At 41.4% G+C, this 19167-nt stretch overlaps 1 protein-coding gene across 1 annotated transcript in view; it reads left to right on the top strand.

Moving 5' to 3' along the window:
• The window catches only part of TATDN1 (TatD DNase domain containing 1), a 52712-nt gene that overhangs the window by 218 nt on the left and 33327 nt on the right, over positions 1-19167 (top strand). The window contains exon 2 of the mRNA XM_032246530.1: positions 19042-19107. Within this exon, the coding sequence (XP_032102421.1) occupies positions 19042-19107 (66 nt within the window). The remainder of the gene's footprint in view (positions 1-19041; positions 19108-19167) is intronic.

Here is a 19167-nt window from a genome sequence, read left to right as displayed (position 1 = left end):
GGTTTCTGGGTGCTGGTAATGTTCCGATTCTTGATCTAGGTCCTGTATTTATTTGTGAAAAATAAGCCGTACAGTTATGAATTTTTGTGCTCTTTTCAACGTGTGTGATGTATTCGATTTTTTAAAAAGAGAGAAAACTCCAAAAATGCAATCATGTTCCCATTCAGCCCACTTGCCCCTCCATGTCCTTCCGCTCTGCCTTGGCAGAGAGGATGACCGCTTCTAGCACCAATTCACTCTACTATTCGTTCATTCATATCAGTTACCGAGCGCCTCAAGTGGGCCTGGGACTGGCCTAGGAACACACGGCACAAAGCTCTCAGTTCTACTGGCATCACATCTGGTGGAGAAACTAGAGAACACAAGTGGGGGTGAAAAACAAATTCTGTTACTTGGCAAGTACAGTGATCCAGTCAGCATCAGTAGAACAAGAGGGTGAATGCTGCAGGGATTTAAATGGAAATGATCCTCGTCTTTGTGGGGTTTCCAGTTACTTGAAGATGGGAAATGACAATGATCACATCTCTGCTTTAGCAAGGTAATCCTGATAGCTTAATTATGTAGGTTTGGTGGAAAATAGGGAGAGGTAAGGAAGCATTTCAAGAAACTAAACTGTGGTAATGGAAAAGAGAAGAAATGTGTGCAGCATTTAGCAGCTGAGTGTTGACAGCAGGTAGTAGAGAGTGAACTGTGACTCAGGGTTTGGAAAAAATACTTAAATATGAAATGGAAGCATGACTAGTTTGGCGGTGAGGAGAGGTACCCAGGTCCATTTTGATTTGGTTAAGTTTGGGATAATCATAGGACATTCAGGGAGAGATATCTGGGCAATTGGAAATGTGGTCTGGTAATCATAAGAGAGATTAGGATTACAAATTTAGATCTGAAAGTTATTTTAAGCAGTATTTTTTTTTTCCAAAGACGTTGTGCTAAATACTGTGGAACTGTAAAATCTGGTGGTGCAGTTTTCAGACTGGAGATGTAAGACCTCTGTACCATACAGTCAAAAGCAAATGCAGGGGAGAATGTGTTAAGTGCCAGGGAAAAGGTTTTGAAATTGCTGCGGGAAAGCCGAGGGTAGGGGTTTAGGAAGGGGTCCTCAAATAAGACATTGTACTGTCTTAGCCTTTCCATCCTAATCGTTGATATAATTGATGAGGGAGATGGAATAAAGAGCCATGAAGTATTGCACAAAGAAAGGCCACATACGTGTTTTAAAGTGTGTTTATGCTATACAACCAAATCCCTGCCTCAAGTTTTTTTTTTTTTGAGACGGAGTTTCACTCATGTTACCCAGGCTGGAGTGCAATGGCGCGATCTCGGCTCACTGCAACCTCCGCCTCCTGGGTTCAGGCAATTCTCCTGCCTCAGCCTCCTGAGTAGCTGGGATTACAGGCACGCACCACCATGCCCAGCTAATTTTTTGTATTTTTAGTAGAGACGGGGTTTCACCATGTTGACCAGGATGGTCTCGATCTCTTGACCTCGTGATCCACCCGCCTCGGCCTCCCAAAGTGCTGGGATTACAGGCTTGAGCCACCGCGCCCGGCCTCTGCCTCAAGTTAATGTCTTAAATCCATCCTCCATGTAGACTCCATTTTGGTGTATCTAAAATACAAATCAGCTAAATGTTTCTTTTGCTTCACATCTTTCATTTACTATCTTCAGGACAATCTAAGTGCTTTAACACCATACAAAGCCCTTCTGTTGTCCAGTCCTGCCCACTTCTCTAGTCTCATCCCTGGACTGCTCTATCAACACTTGTGCATGCTGTTTATTATTTCTGACAAGGTTTTAGAGTGGCAGTTTGGGGCCAAAATACTCCCTCTGTTTCTGTCTGCCTACTTATTTCTTAAATCGTTATAACTCTACTCTTTAGCACATTATTTATAATTAAATATTTATGTATCTGCCTTTCCCACTAGACCAAACTCTTAAGGCAGATCTGGTATATATATTTTTTTTCTTAGAGGCTTAGTATAATGACTGTTTGGGGAAGTGTGAATGAATGGCTTTAGTGCTTTGGTGATAAGAAAATTAGGAAAGGGATTAGCACCAGATAAAATAAGGAAGAAAAGGCTTCTTAAAGAAGGTGACTTTATTGGAATAAATAATTGGAATAAATTTTTTTCCGCATGGCCTCCTGTAGCCTAAAGTAACCATGTTAAAAGTTTAAAGTAGGCCGGGCGCGGCGGCTCAAGCCTGTAATCCCAGCACTTTGGGAGGCCGAGGCGGGTGGATCACGAGGTCAAGAGATCGAGACCATCCTGGTCAACATGGTGAAAACCCGTCTCTACTAAAAATACAAAAAATTAGCTGGGCATGGTGGTGCGTGCCTGTGATCCCAGCTACTCAGGAGGCTGAGGCAGGAGAATTGCCTGAACCCAGGAGGCGGAGGTTGCGGTGAGCCGAGATCGCGGCATTGCACTCCAGCCTGGGTAACATAAGAGAAACTCTGTCTAAAAAAAAAAAAAAAAAAAAAGTTTAAAGTATATATTTCCCTACTTTTTTAATAGATTCATAAAAATACAACGTATCAAGGGTTTTTTTTTTTCATTTTTAAAATAGAAATGAGATCATTTTATGCATTCTGTCCTTGGTATATGACTTATTTAATCTTTCAGTCGGTGTCATTTAAAAAATTCTGCCCATGAATCACTATATAATGAGTTCCGAACAATACTTTGAAAAACACTGTATTAAACCCATGGAAGATTGGTCCACGAACAAGCTTCACATGGGACAATTGCATGAAAAATTAAACCAGTATTGTAAAAGTAACCTTAGATTTTGGTTTAGGACAGCTGGCCATTGTAATCTTTTTTTTTTTTTCCCACTAGTTTTTTTTTTTAATATATATATATTTTATTATAATCTTTCTACATTTCTCTCTTTTCTGATTGCATAACAGGTGGCTGCCCTTTAGAACTATACCCAAACAGTGGGGGTTTTTGTTTGTTTTTGAGACAGGGTCTTGCCCTGTCACATAGGCTGGAGTACAGTGGCTTATAGATCATGGCTCCAGCGTTGACCTCCTGGGCTCAAGTGATCTTCCTGTTTCAGCTTCCCAAGTAGCTGAGACTAGAGGTGCTGACCACCACAGCAAGCTAATCTTTCTTTTGTAGAGGCAGTGTCTTGCTATGTTGCTCAGGCTGGTCTTGAATTGCTGGCCTTAAGCAGTCCTTCCACCTCTGCCTCTGAAAGTGCTGGGATTACACATGGAGCCACCAGCCAGCATGAGAATTTTTTTAGCCAAACTTATACTCTCTTTTCTTTCTCCACAAGTGGAAATTTGTATATGCCATTCTCTGGGTGTTATTTGCAAACTCTTCCACTCTCCAAAATACTTCTACCTGCAACCTGTTATATGCCAAAGTCTTTATTGCATGGATCTTTAGATTACACAGTACACCAAAAAAAAAAAAAAAAAAGAGAGAGAGAGAGAAATAGCTGTGCAAAAAGAAAATGCAAAATACAGACAACAGTGAAAATAAAAACGTCACATTCCATTCCTGGTATAGTTTAGATATTTGTCCCCTCCAAATCTTATGTTGAAATTTGCTCTCCAACATTGAGGTGGGCCCAGTGGGAGGTATTTGGGTCACTTCCCACCGTCCAACTCATGGGGATGGATCCCTCATGAAAGGCTTGATGGCTTCCCCATGGTAGTGAGTGAGTTCACCCTGGCTCCCCTTCCCTTTCCACCAGGATTGGAAGCTTCCTGAGATCCTCATCAGAAGCAGATGCTGACGCCATGCCTCTTGTACAGCCTGCAGAACCATGAGCCACATAAACCTCTTTTCTTTATAAGTCACCCAATCTCAGGTATTCCTTTATAGCAATGCAAAAACAGACAAATACAGTCCCTATAAATCACACATAACACCTCCATATCTATCTTTCCAGATCTTTTGTAGGCATACCAAACAAAATGATCATAATGAGGCTACTCTTTTGTAATTTGCTTTTTTCAATCATAGTCTCCACCTTTCCGTTTTAGGAAGTTTTCATCTTAACTAATACCAAAACCATACTCAAATTTTTCCTGTTTTTTCAAAAATGTCCCTTACCAGGTGTTCATGTCCAAAATAGTATCCCATTTAGAGCCACACATTTGGCTGTTAACTTTTTAAATCAAGTGCAGAGGTTTGCAAACGTTTTCTTTAAAGAGCCATTTAGTAAATATTTTGGACTTTGAGGGCCATGTGATCTCTATTGCAGCTATTCAACTCTGCCCTTGTGTGTCCTGTGATGTCATAATAAATACATATTTGTTCTTTGCTCCCATTTTTTTGCGCACAGCTCCTGACACTCTTGAATCTCTTAAGTGCTAAGTGTCTTTTTGCATGCTACTAAGATGACTGATGGCTGGGAATTCCTAGATAACCTCAGGATGGGGTTTGCCTGGAAAAACCAATCATGTGATTAGAGATGGACGTCTCAGTCCCTCCCACCCACTCCCAGCTCTGGGGAAGGGGAGAGGAACTGAAGGTTGAGTTGTTCACTAATGGCCAATGATTTAATCAGTCATACTAACATGTTGAAGCCTCTATAAAAACCCATCCATGTCTCTATGCATCTCTTCCACTTGGCTGTCTTTTTATAGTGAATGGGTGATAGTAAGTAAAGTGCTTTCCTGAGTTCCGTGATCTGCTCTAGCAAATGATGAAACCTGAAAAGGGGATGTGGGAACCTCTGACTGTAGCAAGTTAGACAAGTTGTGGGTAACCTGGGAACCTACTGCTTGCAACTGGTATCTGAAATGAGGAGAGTCTTGTGGCGCTGAGCCCTTGACCTCTCCAGTCTGATATTATCTCCAGATAGTGTGAGAATTGACTTAAATTGTAGGACATCCAGCTGGAGTCAGAGAATTGGTTATTGGGAGGGGAAACCCCGTACACACCTGATATCAAAAGTGAATGGGTGGGCAAGGTGCCTCAGGCCTGTCATTCCAGCACTGGGAGGCCAAGGCGGGAGCACCTTTTGAACCCAAGATCAGGCTGGGCAACAAAGTGATACCCCATCTCTATTTAAAAAAAAAAAAAATGAAGTATTTAGAGTATTGTGTGAGAATACAGTAGGAGAAAGCAATTTGTGTTTTCTCCAGTCTCACACCTTGTCATTCAAAAGCAGGTGATAGACAGTATGTAAATAGGTGTGGCCACGTACCAGTAAAACTTATGGACATTGAATTTCTTATAATTTTGATGTGTCACAAAATATTCTTTTGATTTTCTTCAACTATTTTAAAATGTAAGGTCATTTTTAGCTTAGGGGCAAACAAAAGTAGGCAGTAGCTTGTGAGCCTTAATTTACCAACCCCTTACTAGTGCATTTCTTTTTTTAATGACACTGACTTGCCAAAGCACCTGGACTAGTTGTCCTGTGAAATAAAAATAAAATTCTAAGCCCCCTAAACTGGCTGAATGGACCCCCTCTTTGGCCAAGTAGACCCCAGAAAAACGTGAAAAACTAAGATTCCCAAACATGACAAGATGCAAGGTTGGTCATGGTCCCCTTACTAACCAATACCAGACTTTTTCCCTGAAAGGTAAACAGAACCAGCCCTGGAAAAACAAAGAATGAAAAGCAAAGAATGCTCCTCTGCTGACTTCAGCCAACTGCCTGACATTGTGACCAGCCTTCCCTCCTTTTTTAGTTCCACCATGACAGCTGACCAGTTTAACGAGGCATTCCTTCCTGTACTGAGGGCAGTTGTCACCACCTCAGCCCTCATCAAGGCTACCAAAATATACTCCTGGATTCCCCTCTCATTTTATATGTTTCTCATTCAATTTAGGCCCTTTGCACCTGGGCATCTTTCAGCCAGTTGATTGACCTCCTATGAAATAATTTTCTCCTCTCGTAACCTAACCATGATTTACCTCCTTAATCCAGCTACCCTTTTGCATTTAATAGGAGATGTTCCCCATGACTGCGTTGTCTTTATAGATCCCCTTCTCTCACCTCATATAGATTAAAGGAGTCCCTCTTACACACTAAGGGACCCTTTCTCAAAAATTCTGCTGGCTTCCATTATGCAGCCTACGTGGTGTTTTCTCTGATGGGAACCATTGCATCAGGCCTCCAGCCAACTGCCTGATCTGCCCAACAAGTAGAATTAGCATGCCCTCACTTGGGCCTGCCTACTGGCCAGGGATGAAATGGCTAATATTTATACGGACAACACATATGCCTTTGGAATTGCCCATGATTTTGGCATACTCTAGAAACAGAGGATTTTTTACTTCCTCTGGACAACCTATTAAGAACAGAGACTAGGCCGGGGGTTCATGCCTGTAATCTTAGCACTTTGGGAGGCCAAGACCTGTGGATCACTTGAAGTCAGGAGTTTGAGACCAGCCTGGCCAACATGGTGAAACCTCGTCTCTACAAAAAAAAAACACAAATATTAGCCAGACATGGTGACACACACCTGTAATCTCAGCTACGTGGGAGGAGAATCGCTTGAGCCTGAGAGGCAGAGGTTGCAGTGAGCTGAGATCATGCCACTGCACTCCAGCCTACGTGTCAGAGTGAAACTCTTGTCTCAAAAAACAGACTGCCTTGTTTCTCTTAGATACCATTTAGGCTCATTGAGCCCTAGCCGTTATCAAAGTCCAGGGATATTTCTCTGACAAGATGGAAGACAGCAAAGGCAACCACCTAGTGGATACGGCAGCTAAAGCTGCCACCCTGCAAGTGGCTCCTTCCCTCAGTTATGTGTACTCAACACACTCCTTCCCCTCCTCCCCTTGCTCTTCCTTCTTCCTTGCTCCCCTCCCCATCTGAAGACCTCCTTTCCAGACTCATTTTCACAAAAGACAGTCTTGGAGTCTGGAAGAGGGAAATGGATGAAACAAAATTGCACTTCCCCGGACAAAATTATGGGAAGATCCAAATGGACACCGAGTCCTAACGCAGCACCCTACAAAGACAGACAACCTTCATACATAATGTAACCCATTAGAATCGAGACAAAATGATTCATCGGGGTAGTCTGTTGGTGGCTTTCTCCAGCTCTTGCCCCTCAGATATAAACTTTGCAATATCTACTCTTAGTATAACCCAGGTGAACTCCTAAAGCTCCCTTCAGGACAATTTTCTCTTCCCTAAGGTCCCTTCGCCATGTGACAACTTGGTTTCACTGAGTTACCACCATCCCACAGATTAAATTTTGTTCTTCTAATGGTTGACTATGTATTCTCATTGAGGTATATCTTTCACCTGTAAACAAGCAACAGCTATGGTGGTGACCAAATGCTTCTTGAGAAAAACCGTTCTTACCTAGGGTGTTCCCACTGAATTCCACAGTGATCCAGGCACTCATTTTACCTGCTGAATACTGGAACAAGTTTTTAAAAGTCTGCCCATTTTATAACACTTTCACTGTGCCTGTCACCCCTAGTCCTCTGGGCTAGTTGAACAGTCTAATGGGATCATTGAAAACCAGCTGGCAAAAGTTACAAAAACTTTTAACCCATCCTGGCCTAAAGCTCTCTCGTTAGTGTTGCTGATTCTGCAGTTCACTCCCACTGGGAAATATCAGGTCTCCCCTTTTGAAATTGTTACTGGTTGGTCTGTGCACTTAGACCAGGAACTATTTTCTCCCACCCAATTACAGGGGGAGCTTTTGGCTTATTACCGGGGGCTTGTTAAAGCTATAAAGATCAATCACTGCAGGTTGTAGGATCTTTTTACAGCTTCCCATCAGGCCTAAACCCCAGTATTGCCACCTCCAGCTTGGTGATGACAAGTACTGGAAGAGACGTCAATTAAAATACCTCCTCCAGCCTACTGGATGGGTGCTGTTAACTAATCCTTATGTTGCAAAGTTGGAGAGAGTTAACTCGTAGTTGCACGTGTCTCATCTGAAAACACCAGCCCCTGCTGAATCTTGGAAGTTGATGCAGTCTCTGACACTAGACTTAAGTTAACCAAAGCCTCATCTTTAGACCCAGAAAAAGGCAATAGTCAACATAAACTGCTTTCGTGAGACTCAGGGCCAGGACTATATTCAAAGACACTGGGACTCATTTAATAATTTGCCTCTTAATAGAGTTTGTTCCATGCCTTTCTACTAGATAACTTCAATGCCTAGCTAGCTACCTGTGTGCGCCCTCTTCCTGTCTTTATCAGAACTAAGCAGGGCTTGTGACCGCCCCCCCCAAGAACGTCATTGCTCTGTTCCTCTAGTGACGTGTTCTCTTACTTAAGGACAGTCCCTAAAGTTTGTCAGATAATCCCCTTGGATTTGTATGGAATTTATGTTTTTTCCCTTGGTTCAGTTTTCTGAATTGTTAAATGTCTGTTCCCTCCTTTCCTTTTACTCTCAGCCTTACTGTCCCCTTGTCCCTGTTTGTGATTGTCTCAATGCAGAGAATGGCATGATAACACTTTAGTTAAGCTGTCCCAAATGTTGCTAGTAGAAGGAAACCTACTGGATTGCTGGATTTGCCAACAACTTTCCTGATCCATTCATGATAAATATATGCCATTGGTAATATCATCACTTCTCAGATGTCCCTAATGTCACCACTTACCCAGACCAACCCCTTTCCCTATTGACTTTCCAGGTCCAATTGCTTCAAAGCTCAGATATTGTCACCCTTTGTTTTGATTTGTCCTCGTTTCTTAACATTGGAAACCCATTCTTTGGAGCCTTCTTTGTTGTTGTTGTTTGGTTTTTTCGAGACTGAGTCTTGCTCTGTTACCCAGGCTGGAGTGCAATGGTGCAATCTTGGCTCACTGCAAACTCCGCCTCCCAGGTTTGAGCGATTCTCCTTCCTCAGCCTCCCAAGTAGCTGGGATTACAGGCACCCGCCACCACACCTTGCTGATTTTTCTATTTTTAGTAGAGACTGGATTTCATCATGTTGGCCAGGCTGGTCTTATCCTGACCTCTGGTGATCCGCATGTTTTGGCCTCCCAAAGTCCTGGGATTGCAGGCGTGAGCCACTGCCCCCAGCCTATCATGACACCTTTTTGATCTATGAATTACTGGGTAGACAAGTGTCATCTACATCAGATAAATAAAGTGAACAATATATCCCTACAGTGCCAACAGTATTTGCATTTAAAATATGTGAGTGGATTCTGGAAAGCTTGCAAGAGAAATGGCCCATGGTTCAGTTTGGTGTTGTCAGCACTCCCCATGAATGCATCTGATAATGAACACACCATCAGAAGTATCACTTGTGGCCCCCATTCAGGCTTGTGTTTGTATGTGGCATAAGGTCTGAACCACCTGCACAGCTTTGGGCACACTGCTGCCTTGACAGCCTACGGTTAGAAGGTTCATGCTTGCTGGGTTATTTTGTAACCCCCTTATCCTTACACAAACTTACAGAAGGACCCACTTTCTCTCTTTGTTATTAAACTAAAAGGCCTCTGCTGGCAGGGTATGAAGATGATACAGATCAAAGCATCCTGGGAATATTAATTCCAAGGGTTGGGGTTTATGTTAATAAGGATTTGATTTGAAAAGTCTCTGCCACTATTGGTCAGAAAGCTGCAGATGCTGCAAAAAGCCTTGTAGCTCAACCAAAGTCTTTAAACTCCTTGGCTTCCGTAATACTAGATAATAAAATTGCTGTAGGTTTTCTCCTAGCCAGACAAGGATTTGTTTGGCTCATGCTTCCTGTTACACTTATATAAGTACTTAAGGTGAAATAGTAACTGTTAGAGAAAGACTATCCAAACAAACTTAAATGGTTACAAGAGGTATGAACTACTAATACGCTCAATGATCTATTTAGTTGGCTTCCAACTGGCCTGGGAAAGCCCTTTCAAGCTGCTATGTGTTTGTCATATTCATAGTCTCCATCATACTTTCTTTTCGAATATTTAAATTACTTATGATAGAACTGGAAGAAGTCCATGTTACAACCAGAATTATGGCTCGGTGCATAGAGCTTAGAGGGAAGTTAATTCTGTAGCCATTTCTTTTGGCTCTTATATCTCTTATGCCTTATGGGTTAATGCGTGCCTGCCATCTCTATTCCTTCCTGATCTAGGATGTCCAATTGGCTATCCTAGGGAATAGATGGATCTGGGACAGGTAGCCACACCACCCTGGCAATGCATGGGACAAAAAATAAAGATTTGGCCATTGGTGCTGGCTGTAGCAGATTGTGGCCACACCAGATCGTGGCCAAAAGTGGGAAATGTGAAATAAAAATAAAATTCTAAGCATCCCCCTACCCTACCTGACTGACTGAATGAACACCATCTTGGCCAAGGAGACCCCAGAAAAACTTTAAAAGTTAAGTTAGCCATGGTGAAATGAGACGTTGGTCACGCCTCAGTACACCCCCTTCCTCACCAATACCAGACTTTTTTTTTGTAAGCATGAAGTAGAAATCACCCCTGGAACAGAAACAGAAGACTCACTCCTCTGCTGACTTCAGCTGACCACCTGACACCACATCCAGACTCCTCTCCTTTTTTGTGGTTTTGACATGATAGCTGATCAGTTTCATGGCACGTTCTTTCCTGACAAATGACCACCAGTCACAGACTAGTTCTGGCTGGGTTACTTAGGCTATGCACCTTTTGACATATAAAGCTTAATTTTACTGCATTTTAATGTTAAATCTCCACCCCAAAGTGAAAATGGGGTTTATGTAACACGTATGTTTGCTTATCATACATGCATAAGTCCACCTTTCATGAATAGACATAGCTCCTCCTATAACGTGTTAAATATGTACGTTAGCAGCCCATTTAGTGTAAAACTCCTGTTCCCTGCTTCTTCCCTTGTAATGCTTGGCTTTGGTCTCAGCCAAAGGCTCTGCTTCCCAGCCTGCAGGTTGCACCTCAATACAAAAAAATTCTAAGGCCGGGCGTGGTGGCTTATGCCTGTAATCCCAGCAATTTGGGAGGCCAAGGTGGGTGGATTACCTGATATCAGCAGTTTGAGACCAGCCTGGCCAACGTGGTGAAACTCCATCTCTACTAAAAATGCAAAAAATTAACCAGGCATGGTGGCAGGCATCTGTAAACCCAGCTACTTGGAAGGCTGAGGCAAGAGAATCGCCTGAACCAGGGAGGCAGAGGTGGTGGTGAGCAGATATCACGCCATTGCACTCCAGCTGGGCAACAAAACTCTGTCTCAAAAAAAAGTTCTTCCCTCTTCCCTAATGTATAGCTCTCATGATTTTAAGTCAACATCCTACAGAAAGTCTTATGTCCTGGCTTTGTTCATTTGCTAAATAGTAGTATCATTCAGCTTGTTCTCTAATCCCCTGTATTTGCTGTAAACTTGAGGTTATATCTAAAGACTAACAGTATCTTTAAGAAAGAAAAATTGTGCCCTATTTGCTGTCCCTTATTATCCCTGGATCACAAGTGACAGTGATGTGACATGATTCAGTGAGCCCAAATACTGAGGCTTCAGCTTAAGAGTTGTGGTTTTCTCCTGGTTACAAACAGTGCTGTTTTCTACTCTTACTTTGTTTTAAAAACGAAAACTCAATATTTGAAGAACTCTTAAATAATAAAATATTATTATTTAAGAGTTTTTCAAGCCAGCTATTTGAAAAAAATTAATGAAAAAGAAACATTTCTTATCTCTATAGGGTGACATGCTACTGAACATATGAATCCTTCAGTTTCCTCCCCTAATCAGATGTAGTAATTTTCCACATCGCCTTGTTTTTCTTCCTGTCATTCCCTCCCACCCATATCTCTTACTTTCTTAGTTTCTCAAGCAACTTACTGTCTTTAGCTGGATCTGGCTAGACATTGGTTTTCATACAGTATTTGTCTACTTTGAGTTTACATGCCAATAGGCATACATCTAGTAGAGACTTTTAGTTTAAAAGATAGTGTTGTCAACCTCAAATAATCAAAAAGGTCAGAGTCTAGTTTACAGAGTTCATTCAAGCACAACAGTTGAGGACTGTAGCCCAGAACACACTTCCAAGTTGCCTTAGGGAGTGCTCCTGAGAACAAAAAAGAGGCTCAAGTTTTAAAGGACAAAATCATAAGGGAGGGGTGATTACAAAAATTGTTAATCAGGGATTCTTACTGGTTTACAAAAAAAACATTGGTTAGTGATTGGCTATGTATTGTTGAACTAGAGAGTGTATGGCATTTTAGGGCCACTTGATGTCAGTCTAGAGCCCACATAGCAAGTGGCTTCAAGAAGTAATAATTTAGCTCAAAGGGGAGTGAGCTTGGACTGCTGCTAACATTTTAAATGCCTTTCTGGGCTTGATATTTTGAAAGTACTTGTATTTCTCAGTTACTAGGTTTTTGTTTCTCACTCTCCCTTAGTATAGATGAGAGCATTTTGAACAAGTTAAATAGGATTTCGAGTGGCTTTATTTTTGTGATTACATCGTGAGTCTTAATGTTCAAAACATATTGACTCACATTTGGGTGTTTGATAATACATTCTTGGATCGGGAGCCTTAACTACTTAAGGTGGTATGACGGTACAGCTAATGCTGATTCAAATTCCATTTGTTGTTGGCATGTTACAGTGTTTATAATAACACTGTTCCCAGTAATTACATGTTAATAGGACTTTTAATTTGCAAAATGCTTTCACATTCGTTTTTGGATTTGAGCCACATTTTGTTGCTAGAAGGAGAAATGTTATGCCCACCCTACTAGTGAGAAAACTGAGGCTTAGAAAGACACTTATGGCGGATGAGCTTTGACTATCTGGGCCAGCAGTGCGAGGGTACAAGAATTTACCAAGGCTGGCTGGCCACGGTGGCTCATGCCTGTAATCCCAGATAGATTTTTTTTTTTTTTTTTTAGCTTTGCCTCCCGGGCTCAAGCCATCCTCTCAAGTACCTTAGCCTCCTAAGTACCTAGGACTACAGGCATGCATCACTATGCCTGGCTAATTTTTACTTCTTGTAGAGATGGGGACTTGCTATGTTGCCCAGGCTGGCCTTGAACTCCTGGCCTCAAGCAGTTGTCCTGCCTTCACTTCCCAAAGTGCTGAGATTACAGGCATGAGCTACTATGCCTGGCCAGGAATTTAAATTTTCTCCCTTTAGTCACACTCTGTTGAAATGTCCCATGTAGGGCCCTGGTTTCCTTCCTCTCTGTTCCCTGGTGATGACTGATTCCAGGTCTCTAGCCTGCTGGTCAGTGGTGCCAGGCACCATTCCATGTGCTTTTTAGGGATTAACAACCTCAAGAGATAAGTAGGTACTTTTAATGTTCCCTTTTACAGAAGAGGAGACTGAGGCACTGTGGCCAGGTGATTTTCTTTTTTTTTTTTTTTTTAAAATTCCTCCCCAACATCCCACTTATTTTTTTTTTTTAAACACCCTTTTTGATTATTTTTGGCTTTAATTTTTTTTTTTTTTTTTTGCTTGCCCTACTGGGTTCCCACTAGCACCCCAGCTCCACCCAGGTGGGCACATGGGCTGGGACCCTGGACAAGGGGTCAGTGAGCAGGGCCAGGCTCCAGGCCCCTCTGCTGCTGGCTTTTATCTGGTCTTATTCTTTAAAAAAAAAAAGAATGAAGGAGAGGAAGAAAGAGGAAGAGGGAGAGAGAACAGGGGTGTTGTTTTATTGCCCGGGCTAGAATGCAGTCTAAAAATGGGTATGCCTGTAATTGTGTTTAATAATAGAGACATGAAAAAAAAAAAAATGAGGGAAGAAAATAACTAACAAGCAGCCAACCAATATTTCATTTAAACCTGTAAATAGGTGTGATGTGGTACTGATAAGAGTGTATATTTTGTGTATTTAAAGTGGAGAGTTCTATAAATGTTAATTAAGTCTACTTGTTCCGGATCTGAGTTCAAGTCCTGGATATCGATGTTAACTTTCTGTCTCATTGATCTGTCTAATATTGTTGTTGAAGTCTCCCACTATTATTGTGTGGGAGTCTAATTCTCTTTATAAGTCTTATATATCTGGGTATTCCTGTATTGGAATATATTATATATTATATATTATATATTATATATTATATAATATATATTATATATATTATATATATTTAGGATTTTTAGCTCTTCTTGTTGCATTGATCCTTTTATCATTATGTAATATCCTTCTTTGCTTCTTTTGATCTTTGTTGCTTTAAAGTCTATTTTATCAGCAAAAATTGCAACTCCTGCTTTCTATTTATTTATTTATTTTTGCTCTCCATTTGGTTGGTAAAATTTTTCTCCATCCCTTTGTTTTGAGTCTTTGTGTATCCTTGCATACGAGATGGGTCTGGATGTAGCATACCAATGGGTCTTGACTTTTTTTGCCTGCCTGTGTCTTTGGATTGGGGGATTTAGTCAATTTAAATTTAGAATTAATAATAATATATGTGAGTTTGATACTACTATTTAATGTTAGCTGGCTGTTTTGCCCATTAGTTGATGCAAGTTCTTAATTATGTTGATGTTCTTTATTTTTTGGTATTTTTTAGAAAGGCTGATACTGGTTGTTCCTTTCTATTTGTAGTGGTTCTTTCAGAAGCTCTTGTAAAGCAGGCCTGGTGGTGGTGAAATCTCTGAGTGCTTGCTTGTTCACAAAAGATTTTATTTTTCCTTCGCTTATGAAGCTTAGTTTGGCTGGATGTAAAATTCTGGGTTGAAAGTTCTTTTCTTTAAGGATGTTGAATATTGGCCCCCACTCTCTTCTGGCTTGTAGGGTTTCTGCTGAGAGATCTGCTGTGAGTCTGATGGGCGTCCCTTTATGGGTAACCTGACCTTTCTCTCTGGCTGCCTTCAGTATTTTCTCTTTCATTTCAACCCTGGTGAATCTGGTGATTATGTGCCTTGAGGTTGGTCTTCTTGAGGAATATCTTTGTGGTGTTCTCTGTATTACGTGGAGTTGAATATTGACCTGCCTTGCTAGGTTGGGAAAGTTTTCCTGAATAATATCCTGAAGCATATTTTCCAGCTTGGATTGATTCTCTTTGTCACATTTTGGTACACCTATCAAATGTAGATTAGGTCTTTTCACATAGTCCCATATTTCTTGGAGACTTTGGGAGGCCAAGGCGGGTGGAGCACCTGAGGTCAGAAGTTCAAGTCCAGCCTGGCCAACATGGTGAAACCCTGTCTCTACTAAAAATACAAAAAATTTGGCAGGTGTGGTGGCGGGCACCCATAATCCTAGCTAATTGGGAGGCTGAGATAAGAGAATTGCTTGAACCTGGGAGGCAGAGGTTGCAGTGACCTGTGCTTGTGCCACTGCACTCTAACCTGGGCAACAGAGTGAGATTCTGTCTCAAGAAAAAAAGAAGAAAATAAGAATTTTCCAAGACAGTTGTAGGTAAAGAAAGGCAGACTCATTAGAGAAAGTATGAAAATGCATTGCAAGGTTGCAGCAGTCAGAATCAGCAGAAGAGGAGCTAAGGAAATAAAGGCTTGCTGGAGATTCTGTAGGATGGTCCTTAGGCTACAGAGTGCCACATGCAGTACTGATAACACCAAGGTAGCAGGGAGCTAACTTGCATTCTTCTGTCAGCCAAGGTATTTGATAAGAAGCAGGAAGTTTGTGAGGTATGCATGTTACCTCTTTGCTTTCCCCTGGTCCCACGAGTCTGACTCCTTTCCCCTAATCCCAACTCCACGTTCCCCCTTCCTGACAGAGCCAACGGTGACAAATCTTTGGCATGTGGGTAAAGGTCTCATCTTGCAGCTGACCTGCTGACCAGGGGTATAGAGTGGGCCCTACCTAGGACTGTTAGTCGGGAAGTTACATGGGCCCAGATCTTTGGGTTGGGAGTTAAATTGGGCAGAGTTGTAGGACCATGGGGGAACAGTGTTTGCAGCCTAAACATTTTGTCCTGCTGCCTCCAAAAGAGAGTCAGGGAGTTCTTTTATTGGCTGTTGTCCTCACTGCAGTAACATTTTGGTTTGAAATTGTTGTATTCTAGAAGACACAAAACGATATATTGTGTTAACAGTATGTGGTGCAGATAAGTATAAGCATTATTATAGGCAGGAGAAGTGGGATCTGACAACATTTCTAAATATTAATAGGATAAGGGAAAAATCGAGGAAAAGATATGAATGTATTATTAGTGAGGTTGAGAAGTTGGCCCAGTCTTCATTTCGATTCCCATTTATTCTATCCCAGTTGCTGAACTATGTATAGGCGTAAGGGAATCACTATAAATTTTGTTGGCATTAACTTTGTGGTTTCTCTACCATTGTTTAGCTTATAATTGGCAATGCCAGAAATTCTGGCCTCCAAAGCCCATTTTCTTTCCATACCTACATGGTTGTACTTTCTCCATATTATTGTATTTCTTGGAACTTGTTCACAGATGGAATACTTTCAGTGATCAGTTTGAACTTTTCTTTGGCCCTTCTGTATTTATTTGTTAATTATCTGAATCACTCTGCAGCTGTTTGCTAGTGGGTAGGTAGGTGAGGAAGTGGTTTGTCTCAGAGGTTGTTCCCTATAGGAGAGAAGAAAACTTCTTAAAGGAAACAGCTGTGAAACACAGAATCCAGAAAAGGACACCTGCCACCGAACCTCCTGGGTTAGGTGAAGCAGACTATTCATCAAAGCACAGAAGCAGCTATTAACAACTGGCTAAGGAATACACTGTAGGCAAACCATGTGTCAGAAAGAAAAAGGCTGTAAGTCACCAGAGATTCTCAGAGAAGAGGGAAGGAATTGGTTACTGAGCCAGTGCAGGGCATCCTAAAGGCCAAGACATACCTGGATCCAAATCTGCATTTAGAAGGTACACTGTGATTCAGGGCCTGAACAACTGACCCTTCAGAAGCCAGTTCTAAGAGAAAGTAGTATCACCTAGAGTAGATCGCAGCCAGCATCTGCTTCAGGGTAGGCATTGTAGAACAATTCAGCCTTCCCTTAACACTCATTCCTGTTAGGGCAGCAAGGAATGGCTTTATAAACTAAGCCTCCAAGCTAATGTTCAATTAGCTTTTAAAATTGGAATCAGAAATGTTTACTTGGTAAATTTGCACACTTCTCAGTTCCGTCTGTTTTTCACTTTGTATTCTAGTGAAAGATTGCTTTTGCTTTGGAAAAATTCAAATCTCTTTACTGCCGACAAAGACTCTCCCTTGAAGCCTGAATTGGACTGCCCTGACTTGGCTTCTGGAGTAGGCCCCAACCTTAGGCTTTGTCCATGGCCCACTGGGTTCAGTTTTAGCCGGAATTCTGTAGGTCAGTTTAGTGAAAATCCCTACCTTGCTATCTGATCACTTCCTTATCCCCCATCTTTGGTATCCTATCACTCTGTCCTGCCTTCAGCAGGAGTCCGTCAAGTTGAGTATACCCACAGTCTTCCCTTACCTTTGATGTTTCCTCTTCGTAATTTTTCATCTGTTGATCCCCATTCTACTTGGTGGCAGTAAATGTTCACTTGTCCTTGTATTCAAAATTGAACCCAGTCCCTCCCTTCTGCAAAACCCTCACTGCCGTCAATAGTCTCTCTTGAATAAAGGCTCCCTCAAAGTCTTTGACAAGCGTTATGAATAATTGTTTGCTTAACACTGTACAAAGAGGAAATGGTCTAGAAGAGATACAGAGCATTTCTCTTTTCCTAATGAGCAGTGACGGTCGGTGACCCTAGACTAAACCTCTGTGAAGGATTGTTGTAGGCAGAAAAGCCTGTCCTCTCTTTTCTGAGTTTCCTTTCTCAGTCTGCCCCCTTTATCTAATTTCCTTTCCTTACTTATAAATAAACTAGATAGTAATTCTTCTGATTGGGCCATTCCACGGAACCCCTGTACTGTATGTATAGTATTAGGTGATATTTGTATGTTAATAGCCCTTCTAATTAAAGGGTGCCAGTTGTGAATTCATCACCGCACCCATCTTTGTTGACATGTTGGTACCCAAATATCTTTTGTAGTTTTCTACATTTTACTTTTTCTCCTGTTGTTTCAAATGCCTGAAATACTCTCCACATCTCTTAAATTCTCTAAACTCCTATTCACTTTCAAGGTGTGTCTTATTGTTGGAGCAGACATTCCTTGGGACCAGCTTGGCAGAAATTAGAATGAGAACGTACCAAGAAGCTGAAACTTGACAGAAATAACGTAGGGAGCCTGTTGATAATCAGCTGCCTACCACCACTGCAAATTTTAAGATTCTCCTTCTGCTAAAAGCTAAATGATGTATATTTTAAATAAGGGAGGCATTTTTTTTCTTGCCTGTGACTAATCACAGTCTAAGTTGATGTCTTGTTCCCCATGTTACCTTATATTTTACAGCAGGACAGAGCTTCATGTTGCATCCAGTATTTTAAAGACAGGTGTCTGTACCATAGCTAGATCTGGCATCTTCTGACCTCTCCCTTCCTTACACTGTCTTCCCTCAGTATCAGCAGGAGATTGGTTCCAGGACCTCCTGCAGATACCACAACCCTCAGATGTTCAAGTCCCTTACATAAAATGGCACGATGTTTGTCTATAACCTATGCATATCCTCATGTATGCTTTAAATCATGTCTAGATTACGTAAAATACCTAATCGATGTAAATGCTATATAAATGGTTTTTATACCTTACTGTGCTTTTGTTTATATTATTTTTTATTGTTGTGTTGTTATTTTTATTTCTAATATTTTCAGTGGACCTGTGGTTGGCTGAATCACCAGATCCAAATCCAAGAAATATAAAGAGCCAATTGTTCTCTCCAGCAGTCGGAACAGCCTGTAGCTCTTTACAAGCTCTGTGCTCTTTCCTCTTGAAGGCTTTGCTCCTCCTGCTTCCTGTCTGCACTTACCTCTCTTCCACAGGATTATAGTCACTCATCCTTTAAGATTCAGTTCAGTGATTACTTCTTTCTGGAAGCCTCTTCTGTGTCCCATAGTACCAGTGTTTACTTCTAATATTTCATGATTGTTGGACAATGGATCTTCCTTACCAATTCTGCAGTGAGTTTCTGGAAAGCAGGAATTATATCGTATTCATCTTCATGTCCCATGCTTCTAGCAAATTGGTTGACAAGTGGTAGGCACTTGGATATTGTTTGAGTAGATGAGTGTGTGAACAAAAAGTTTAGTAACAGAAGCTTCTATGTAAGTAGAAGTTTCAAATAGAGACTCAATGATTAATCAGCGATTTTTGCTTTCTACAGATATTGGTATCAACTTGACTGACCCTGTGTTCAGAGGAATTTATAGGGGGGTTCAAAAGCATCAAGGTAAGTGTTTCCTTTATTAAGGCAAATAGTTTCTCCTTGAAGACAAATTTTCTGCCTTAG

Source organism: Sapajus apella, unplaced genomic scaffold (genome assembly GCF_009761245.1).
Source record: "Sapajus apella isolate SASKATOON/1434 unplaced genomic scaffold, GSC_monkey_1.0 scaffold3, whole genome shotgun sequence".
NCBI classification, from domain to species: Eukaryota; Metazoa; Chordata; class Mammalia; order Primates; family Cebidae; genus Sapajus; species Sapajus apella.
The sequence above is the reverse complement of the archived record's forward strand: the minus strand, read 5'-3'. Positions and strand labels throughout refer to the sequence as shown.